The 11,513-nt window shown below is 42.6% G+C and overlaps 1 protein-coding gene across 1 annotated transcript; it reads left to right on the top strand.

The window, feature by feature from the left end:
* Positions 1-9,065: 9,065 nt before the first annotated feature.
* On the top strand, positions 9,066-11,513 carry LOC108432527 (protein SCO2 homolog, mitochondrial). Its single transcript, XM_017706407.2, has 2 exons — positions 9,066-9,261; positions 10,509-11,513. The coding sequence occupies exon 2, from the start codon at positions 10,524-10,526 to the stop codon at positions 11,442-11,444; it is 921 nt and encodes a 306-aa protein (XP_017561896.1). The 5' UTR covers positions 9,066-9,261; positions 10,509-10,523; the 3' UTR covers positions 11,445-11,513.

Genomic DNA, 11,513 nt, shown 5'->3' with positions numbered 1-11,513 from the left:
CAGCTCAGGGGATCGAACCAACAACCTTCCAGTCACAAGGCTGGTTCCCTAACCACCACCCCATGAAAAACAGGTTAATACAGTCGTGGGCTACTCTGTTTTACATTGTAAATTTGGTCGGATGAGTCAAGAAAACAACAAAAAAAAAAACAAAAAGATTAAATAAAAAAAATTGTATGTAATAGTTGTAAGAAAAAAAAAAGAAAAAAATGTGGAGGACTGAATGAAAAGGTAAGAAATAATAATAAACATTTTTTCTCATACAAATCTTATAAAGTAAAAGTATGAGTCTTCAATTTCAATAACACTCAAATAAAGTACAAATCTTCTAAAATAATATGTAAGTACAGTAAGGAGTGGAACACTTGCAGTTACTTAAGTATTTCGAATATCTGCTGGAGCTCAATCTGAACGCCACCTGAAACTGCCAGATCTCAATTTGAACACCACCTGAAATGAACTGAATACCACCTGAAAATACCAGACATCAAACTAAACAACACCTTTAACTGGAACTCAAACTGAACACCTTCTGAAACTGTCAGGGTTCAAACTGAACACCACATGAAACTACCAGAGCTCAAATTGAACACCACCTGAAACTACCAGAGCTCAAATTGAACACCACCTGAAAGTACCAGAGCTCAAACTGAACACCACCTGAAACTACCAGAGCTCAAACCGAACACCGTCTGAAACTGTCAGGGTTCAAACTGAACACCACTTGAAACTACCAGAGCTCAAACTGAACACCACTTGAAACTACCAGAGCTCAAACTGAACACCTCCTGAAACTACCAGAGCTCAAACTGAACACCACTTGAAACTACCAGAGCTCAAACTGAACACCTCCTGAAACTACCAGAGCTCAAACTGAACACCACCTGAAACTACCAGAGCTCAAACTGAACACCTCCTGAAACTACCAGAGCTCAAACTGAACACCCCCTGAAACTGTCAGTACTCAAAGTGAACACCATCTGAAACTACCAGAGCTCAAACTGAACACCCCCTGAAACTGTCAGTGCTCAAACTGAACACCCCCTGAAACGGTCAGTGCTCAAACTGAACACCCCCTGAAACGGTCAGTGCTCAAACAGAACACCTCCTGAAACTACCAGAGCTCAAATTGAACACCCCCTGAAACTGTCAGTGCTCAAAGGGAACACCATCTGAAACTAGCAGGGAACTGAACACTACATGAAGCTGTGAGAGCACAATCCAATCTCCACCTGAAACTACCAGACCTCAAATCTAACACCACCTGAAACGTCCAGAGCTCTCATAACCAAAATGTACAGAGACGCTGATGTGCAGCTGTAATGACTGTGTTATTAGTCATGGTGTGACCTTTTGCATAAGCTGAGCTGGCAAAGTCATCAGTCTGCTGTCTGAGCGAACTGCTCATTTCCCCCATCCTACCTGCTTCGTGTTTGCTTTGGGCTTAGGTATTCACTCTGCTTGTGTAGAGAGGAAGACAGACTTTCCTCTAGAAGTTCCATCTGGAGAGCGCAGGCAAATTAAAAACTCATGTTATTCAGTTTCCTTCCTGCACAGTTAAGCTTCCTATAGGCTTCATTATTTCCATTCTATCCATGGTGACCCAAAAACAGAGCAGGAAAATGTCAACCTGCTTAAGAAATGATTGTGTTGATGATCTGAGCAACTGTGTTAACTCTAAACCCTAAGGGTCCTTGTGTATGCCCACAAAATTTACATGTCAATAAGTTAAACATCAAAACCTCAAAAACTTTTGTTGGGGCTTTATTTTTTGACATTTAAAAATGCCAGCTGCCGTTTATATTGTGCGCACATTTCATGATTGAATCAATAGAATGTTCAAAAAAATGCAAAAACATCGTTACATATTAAATTTATATGTTAACCCAAGGTTTTGTTATGACAGCGATGAAATTAGTTTCACAATAGTCACCGAATAATTCATGGTGGTTTCTGAATATTAAGGCTTATGATTAATTATTGAACAATTAGGTATGCAAAGATAAGGAAATTGTGGTAGAATAATGATATCAAATATTTTTCAAACATATCTATTAATTAAGATGCATAAATGTTTACTTAATAGAAATTTAGAAATACATACATATAAAAATGTTTACAAATGCAGTAAAATGAATAAACTTATTAAAATCTGAAAAATGTAGTACTTTAGCTCAGCATCGATTAAACATTCTGCTCCTTTAGTGTACAACAAATACATCATCAAAGTGTAGTCTAATACATTATCTAATCAACAAATGCAACCCCAATTTCAGTGAAGTTGGGACGTTGTGTAAAACATAAATAAAAACAGAATATGATGATTTGCAAATCCTTTTCAACCTATATTCAATTGAATACACTAAAAAGACGAGATATTTAATGTTCAAACGGAAAAACTTTGTTGTTTTTTGTAAATATTCACTCATTTTGAATTTGATGCCTGCAGCACGTTCCAAAGAAGTTGGGACAGGGGCAACAAAAGACTGGGAAAGTTGAGGAATGCTCAAAAAACACCTGTTTGGAACATTCCACAGGTGAACAGGTTAATTTGAAACAGGTGAGTGTCATGATTGGGTATAAAGGGAGCATCCCTGAAAGGCTCAGTCGTTCACAAGCAAGGATGGGGCGAGGTTCACCACTTTGTGAACAACTGCGTGAGCAAATAGTCCAACAGTTTAAGAACAACGTTTCTCAACGTCCAATTGCAAGGAATTTAGGGATTTCATCATCTACAGTCCACAATATCATCAAAAGATTCAGAGAAACTCTGCAAGTAAGCGGCAAGGCAGAAAACCAACATTGAATGGCCGTGACCTTCGATCCCTCAGGTGGCTTTGCATTAAAAACCGACATCATTCTGTAATGGATATTCCCACATGGGCTCAGGAACACTCCAGAAAACCACTGTCAGTGAACTCAGTTCGTCGCTCCATCTACAAGCGCAAGTTTAAACCCTGCCAAAGCGAAGCCACATATCAACAACACCCAGAAACGCCGCCGGCTTCTAGGGGCCCGAACTCATCTGAGATGGACTGACGCAAAGTGGAAAAGTGTCCTGTGGTCTGACGAGTCCACATTTCAAATTGTTTTTGGAAATCATGGACGTCGTGTCCTCCGGGCCAAAGAGGAAAAGGACTGTCTGGATTGTTATCAGCGCAAAGTTCAAAAGCCAGCATCTCTGATGGTGTGGGGGTGTGTTAGTGCCCATGGCATGGGTAACTTGCACATCTGTGAAGGCACCATTAATGCTGAAAGGTACATACAGGTTTTGGAGCAACATCTGCTGCCATCCAAGCAGCGTCTTTTTCAGGGACGTCCTGCTTATTTCAGCAAGATGATGCCAAGCCACATTCTGCACGTGTTACAACAGCGTGGCTTCGTAGTAAAAGAGTGCGGGTACTAGACTGGCCTGCCTGCAGTCCAGACCCGTCTCCCATTGAAAATGTGCGGCGCATTATGAAGCGCAAAATACGACAACGGAGACCCCCGGACTGCTGAGCAACTGAAGTTGTACATGAAGCAGGAATGGGAAAGAATTCCACCTACAAAGCTTCAACAATCAGTGTCCTCAGTTCCCAAACGCTTATTGAGTGTTGTTAAAAGGAAAGGTGATGTAACACAGTGGTAAACACGCCCCTGTCCCAACTTCTTTGGAATGTGTTGCAGGCATCAAATTCAAAATGAGTGAATATTTGCAAAAAACAATAAAGTTTATCCGTTTGAACATTAAATATCTTGTCTCTGTAGTGTATTCAATTGAATATAGGTTGAAAAGGATTTGCAAATCATTGTATTCTGTTTTTATTTATTTATTTATTTATTTATTTATACAATGTCCCAACTTCATTGGAATTGGGGTTGTACATCATCAAAGTGTAGTCTAGTACACCATCTAATAAACATCATCCAATCAACAAATACATCATCAAAATATATATATATATATATATATATATATATTTATATATATTGATACAATATTGATATGAATCTGATATTATAGTGCATCCTTGTGAATAAAAAGGGTAAAATGGGCTAAAAATGGGTAAAATAAGGCCATAAAATAACTATCTTATAATATAAAAACGTATTTTATTCTACAAACTTACATACTTATAATAAGAGTGCTCTGAGCCATGATGCAAAGCAGAGTATAACTCACAGTCTCAAGTGGCTTATTACTTTTATAAAATGGCACAAACATAAAATGTGATAAAATACAGAAATTTTCTGAAATAATTTAGGCTTATTGACATAAACAAGTATTCTGCCAAGAAATCTAGTTCCTTTAGAGTATGGTATCCTTGCCAAGCAATCATGGACCACTGAATGAGGAGAATGCTTGGTTGAAAATCGCTGTATACTGTGGCCGTTTCATGAACTTTTCAAATTTTTTATCCTATAACATTGAATAAGGGGCTCAATAAGTTTTTGGGGCAGTCGTGGGCTGGAGGTTAGGGAACTGACCCGGTGACCAGAAGGTTGCCGGTTCGATCCCCAGTCTGTGACTGAGGTGTCCTTGAGCAAGACACCTAACCCCCAATTGCACCCTGGGTGCTGTGCATAGGGCTGCCCACCACTCAGGGCAAGTATGCTCACTGCCCCCTAGTGTGTATGTGTAAGTGGTGTTTCACTTCACGGATAGATTAAATGCGGAGGTGGAATTTCTCCGTTTGTGGGATTAAAAAAGTATCACTCAACTTGATCTCAAATGGCCCTGCTCACTACATAGGAATTTAAATATTGCATCATGCACCCCAACGGTGCAAAATATAGCTAAGGAAGTAATCATTTGGGATTCAGCCACATTCATACTGGATAAATAATGTACTATTTGGCTGTAGAGGATAGAATTCCTAAACTTTCTTAGGTAGCGCACTATTTAGTGACACAGAGCCGTTTGGGATTCAACTTACGTTTGACACGTCTTCTGACTGAAACACGGACATTTGAGGCATGTAATCCATTCAAGTGACATTTTTAGACTTTCATACTGCTGTTTTACAGTTAATCATACAGTACATGCTTTAATTTAAGCCTGTGATATTGATGGAGCTGTCTAGGCTGTTGACTATCATTCAGCCTGTCAGCTAGCTGACCAGCCTAGTTCTATTTAAGAACATAAGTTGTCAGCCCACCAGTTTAAACACAAAAATAAATGAGTTCTTACTTCATCAGTATACTTGGTGGGCCATACGAGCAGCATGAAATTCAGTTTATTCCATTAACAGCACAAGAGTTTTTTGTGCCATGGCGCAGTGCCAAACAATTCAGCTGTTGTGAGGCGTCATAGGTGTGGGTATTATCGACCATTTACAATGGCTTCGAATGCGGCTCAGCCAATCTGATTTTAGGACCAGAACAATACAAGCTCTCTATGGCCATGCCTGTCTAAATCCCAGCTTCTTGACAATACAAGACAGAGAGGATCACAGTCTTTTCTATAGGGTATATACGTACTGACTCATAGTAAGTTGCCTATTACAGCTGTCTCAATAAGAAACTGTTGACTAAGGGGGACTCGGGCTACTGTATATCTGTTCAGTGCTGTTTATGAGAGACTGCTCTATCGACAGTAGAAGTGTACTGAACAGCTAAAACAGCGTTTAGTTTCGACCTTGGACAGTAAAAGAGGAACGATTCTTCATGCTTTGTACCCCTAAAAACTTTATAATGTATTTCCAATGTCAGCAAAAGCAAAATGACAGCAGCAACTCGATTTTCAATATTCCAGGGAAAATAGGCCAGAGTGGGAAGTTAATTATCCAGTGTTTTCTGTCATTTGAGAGGGAGAGCTGGTCTTGGTTATAGGAAACTTTGTCCTAGGGCTTGGAAGTATGCCCTAAAATACTGAGGTGGATATCATCAGTACTCAGAAAGCATTTCCCTACTGCATGTTTGATTACAAAGGGAGCGTAATTAGTCCTGATTCATTGGATTTAGGGCAGCACGATGTGTGAAATGTTGAATATAAATCATTGTATTCATAGGCTTTGGTCAGATTCATAGGCTTTTGGTCTTCTTGGAGTGTTGTGATATTTCATTTTTGTAGTTTCATCCACCTTTAGTTTGATTAGAAAATGAAAAATCACATTATAATTAATATCAAAATAAAAATCAGTGTCCCTAACGGCACGTTCAGCATCTATAAATGGAGCCTTGGGACCAATTGTGTTCTAAATGTGGGGTCTCAACTCCGATTCTGGGGGACCCACAGTACCACACTGTTTCAACTATTCCCTATCTGAGAACACCCGATACAGATCAGGAAGGCCTTGATTATCACCTGATAAGTTGGATCAGGTGCCAGAGGATACTGGAAAGAGTGAATTGCAGTGGGTCTCTGTGACAGACGCCGAGATGATTCAGTTACTTTCACGGCTGCGGTTTCCCTCCCTTTGAAACAGACTGTAACAGGTAAACATGTAAAGCTGTTTCTGATAGCAGTGGAAAAGGCTACATGGTGGTATGACTGCACCATCATATGTACTCTCAAAGACTGCTTGTCTATTGCTCCTTTGTCTTGGCCACTGTTCATAAAGTTGCTATTCAAATGTGTTCATGGCATATTCAGATGTACTGATGCCGTAGAAAACAAAAATAATATGTGGCCACGATTTACTAAGACACACACACACACACACACACACACATCTGCTAAGCCGCTTATCCTCTTGGGATGTAGGGGAGCTGGAGCCTATCCCAGCAGTCATTGAGTGGAAGGTAGAAAACACTCTGGACAGGTCGTCTGTCCATGGCAGGGCAGACAGACAGACATATACATTCACACCTAGGGGCACCTTCAGTTGGCCTGACTGCATGTCTTTGGACTGTGGGAGGAAACCTAGAGGAAATCCACACAGACACAGGGAGAACATGCAAACTCCACACAGAAAGGCCCTGGTTACCCGGCTGGGGAAGTGAACCCAGGCTGTTATGAACCAATGTGAACAGAGATGCACAGCTGGGGGCAGTTGTGGGCTGGAGGTTAGGGAACTGGCCCCGTAACTGGAAGGTTGCCGGTTTGATCCCCAGTGCTGACAGTCCGTGACTGACCCCCAATTGCTACCCAGGCGCTGTGGATAGGGCTACCCACCGCTCCGGGGAAGTGTGCTCACTGCCCCCTAGTGTGTGTATATTCACTAGTGTGTATGTGGTGGAATTTCCCTGTTTGTGGGAATAAAGAAATATCACTTAACAAAAGCAGTTTAGCCAGTTTAGCTTACAAATCAGTTCCTGTAGTTCACCTACACAGCTTTCTTTTCCTCCTCCGCTAATAATCAAAACCTGACGTGTTAGAGCAGGAGAACAGGGGAGTGTGCGGTAGCGGTGTACTCGTAAACCAGTGTGGCGCCCAATCTCACATCCCCATCCTGATCTTACTTCCCCTGGTTTCCTGTCAATGTATTGGCAGGTTTTTTGAATCATATATACATAATCTCTAAAGGGATAGGTTGATATACATGCCTGTCATTTTGTAATCTTAAATATGCTTGTAAACAAACATAACTGAGTTAAAACAGTGAGACATTTAGTGGTTTACCTTACTGGCTGGTACGGTAACGGAAACGTGCTAACTCCGGCTGAATACCCGTGGGAACTGAAATCAGGTCAGGGATGTGAGATGCGGCCAGAGCCGGTTTATGAAGAGCCTGACCACTTCCTAGTCCCCTCGTTATATCAAAAACGGGACTGCTAAACAGCAGAGGGTGCGCACCAGGGAGTCCTCAATGAATGGGAGTAAACTGAGCTAAAAATCAAGTTAAAATAGTTAATCATTATCAACTAATCATTTGCCCAGAACGTTTCTTTGATCTTAAATTGTAGAGTGGTTGTATTTCATTAAAAAAGAAAACATACCTATACAAGGCTACATTTCCTTTTTTCTACCACTCACAGATGTCAGGGACATACATGGGGCAGTTTTAAACTTTTATAACTAGAGTTCAAAAGCTCTGAGAAATATAACAGCAGTGTATGGTTTGGAGACTGTGGCTCTGTCTAAAAGACAGGAGGCTGAGCTGGAGGTGGCGGAGATGAAGATGCTGAGATTTTCGTTGGGAGTGACAAGGATGGACAAGATTAGAAATGAGCAGATCAGAGGGACAGTGAAGGTGGAGCAGTTTGGAGATAAAGCCAGAGAGGACAGGTTGAGATGGTTTGGACATGTGTTGAGGAGGAATAGTGGATATATTGGGCAAAGAATGTTGGAGATGGAGCTGCCGGGTAGAAGGAGAAGAGGTAGACCTCAGAGAAGGTTTATGGATGTAGTGAAGGTGGACATGGAGATGGTTGGTGTAAAAGTAGAGGAGGCAGTGGATAGGGCAAGATGGAGGCAGATGATCCACTGTGGCGACCCCTAAAGGGAGCAGCCGAAAGAAGAAGAAGTTAAATGTTTTATCAGTGTTCAGGCAGTGATTGTCTTTTTACACTAAAAATGAAGCATTTATAAACTATTATCTTGCTCAAATGCTCCATATCAACCCATTCATTTTGAACTCGCTCGGGAGCGCCCTCTAGTGTTTGAGAAACATTTGCACCACATTGTAGCGGCAACTCTCCTCTCTACAAGTTCTCTGACTAGGCTCTGCTGGACTAACAGCGTTAGTCTTACTCTATCTGCCCTCTAGTGGCCAACAGAGACATGGAGCGCAGAGAACTGATTCTCTAACACCCGTCCGTTTCAACGATTCAGTTTCGCTCCAGCCTGGCAGGCAGCGCAAGGGAAGGAAAAACGAAAGAGCGAAGAGCGGGTTTTATGTTTAAATTGCGAAAGTGTGCGAGTCCAGTTTTACTAAAGGTCATCTGATGTGCGGAGGTCAGTGAGAATCAGATGCTGCAACAGCTTCGATTCCGTTGAATCGGTTCGACCGGTTTATTGAAAAGAATCGGTTCAAAAGAACGACTCGTTCACGACCTCTACGAGCCCGCCTCTCCGATGCTCAGAATCTAGGAATCGATTCTTTTTGTCCCTGACTTCCAGCTCTAATGTTTACCTTATTGCAGCGAATCTGCCAATTAGAGCAATTTTGTTGCCGATCGTCACAGCCACAAAACGGAGTCACTCTTAATTACCATAAAAATATTAGAAGTCAATCATGTACGTGTTATTGAGATCACCGCGCAAAAAATTGGTTGTTAATGGGATACTGCTGCCAAGATCTGAATCTGCTCTTTCGAAACTAAAACTGTGTTTACTAATTACACGCTGTTCTGGCTCGGCGTGCTGATGACTTAACCTACAGGGAACGACCGGCGGTTAGTACGACACTTTTCTTGTGTGGTCTTTCTCTTAGTTTATAGACGCTGTCGATCCGACTCAGTCTTAGCTGGTGGTCGGTGTGAGGGGATAAAGGCCACTTTATTAGGTACACCTTGCTAGTAAATGGTTGGACCCCCTTTTGCCTTCAGAACTGCTTTAATTCTTCATGGCAGACTTTCAACAGGGTGTTGGAAACGTTCCTCAGAGATTCTGGTTGGTTATTTGAGTTCCTGTTGTCTTTCTATCATCTGGAACCAGTCTGCCCATTCTCCTCTGACCTCTCACATCAACAAGGCATTTTCGTCCACACAACTGACCGCTCACTGGATGTTTCCTCTTTTTCAGACCGTTCTCTGTAAACCCTAGAGATGGTTGTGTGTGAAAATCCCAGTAGATCAGCAGTTTCTGAAATACTCAGACCAGCCCGTCTGGCTCCAACAACCACGCCACGTTCAAAGCCACTTAAATCCCCTTTCTTCCCCGTTCTGATGCTCGGTCTGCACTTCAGCAACTTGTCTTGACCACCACTACACGCCTAAATGCACTGAGCTGCTGCCATGTGATTGGCTGATTAGCTATTGAACACTTTATTGTACCTAATAAAGTGGCCAGTGAGTGTGTAGTGCACTGAGTTATGAGATTTTTGGCTTCTTTATCTAAATATTGCACTACAGGTTCAATAGTGAATTGTACAGATGTGGCTGAACCCCAAGAGTTGTTGAACACAGCTAACCTACCATGCGCTGTTTTAAGACATGCGGAGTGATTTAGTGAGCAATTTGGGATTGCGCCTTAGTATGTCCTAATTTGAGCCTACATTGATTAGCCATAACATCAAAACCCCCTCTTGTTTCTACGCTCATTGTCCATCATCCAGCTTCACTTACTGTATAGCTGCATTTTGTAGCTCTACAGTTACAGACTGTAGTGCATCTGTTTGACTGTATACTTGTTAGGCTTTCACCCTGTTCAGTGATCAGCAACCCCAAACAGCAGGTATTATTTAGGTGGAGGATCATTCTTGGCACTGCAGTGACACTGACGTGGTGTGTTAGTGTGCGTTGTGCTGGTACGAGTGGATCAGACACAGCAGTGCCATGTGGGTTTCTATATGTCTGGCATTTTGAATGTGAGCACAGCTGTTGACAGAGTGATTTTGGCTTTAGCTAATCACTCGTTTTATTTGGTATTCAAGGCCAACAGTTTTTATTGTGCATTTCATCTCTCCCTTTTCCATCCCTAGCTCTGCTCTCCGAACATGTTTGGTTTCAGGTCTCCTGCCTGTCATGTGACGTCATGGACTGTCTTGCGGTCCTCTCTCCAAGCCAGACACACTCCAGCTATACTACATCACATACCAAGAGCATCCTGCTGCTCCTCACCTCTACTACTCGCACAAAGGTGTCAGGTACATTTCAGTAGACACCCGTGTGAGCGCTCCCTCTTGCGCTGCAATAGATCACCTCTGTTCAATCAGCAACAAGCCTCTTTCTCTCAAGGCTCCACCCAACCCCCAAAGCCTGGCTCATCAGCAAAGATAAAGCTAAGAACCCGGCTGGCCGTGACTCTACTGTTTGGTGGTGGGATCATCGGCACCTGGTGGTATGTCCATCAGGAAAAGCAGCAGAACCTGCAGATGCAGCGGATGGAGCAGTTGAGGAAGGTGGCTGTGGGTCAGGGAGACTTCTCTTTGCTGGACCACACAGGGCAGCGCAGGACCAAAAAGGATTTTAGGGGCAAATGGGTGCTCATGTACTTCGGGTTCACACACTGCCCTGATATCTGCCCTGACGAGCTGGAAAAGCTGACCAGCGTGGTGAATCTGCTAGACAAAGAGGCTGACCTGCCCTGCGTACAGCCGCTGTTCATTACCGTTGACCCAGAGAGGGATGACGTGGCCGCCATGGCAAAGTACGTCAAAGACTTTCACCCACGACTCATTGGACTGACTGGCACACCTGAGGAGGTGAAGGAGGCCGGCCAGGCATACAGGGTTTATGCTAGTGCTGGACCCAAGGATGAAGATGGGGACTACATTGTGGACCACACTATCCTTATATACCTCATTAACCCAGATGGACTGTTCCTGGACTATTACAACCGAATGAAAGATGCCACACAGATTGCAGAAAGTATTCGTAACCACATGAAGAATCATGTTAAGTTATTCGCTGACTAGACTTAAGTTTGATGCAGGGAGATTGAATTGAGTCTGAACAAAATAAAGTGTGCCTGCATCCCACAAAAA

The sequence above is a fragment of the Pygocentrus nattereri genome, chromosome 11 (assembly GCF_015220715.1).
Source record: "Pygocentrus nattereri isolate fPygNat1 chromosome 11, fPygNat1.pri, whole genome shotgun sequence".
In the NCBI taxonomy this organism is placed as follows: domain Eukaryota; kingdom Metazoa; phylum Chordata; class Actinopteri; order Characiformes; family Serrasalmidae; genus Pygocentrus; species Pygocentrus nattereri.
Note: the sequence above shows the minus strand (reverse complement) of the source record. Positions and strands in the feature narration are given on the sequence as shown.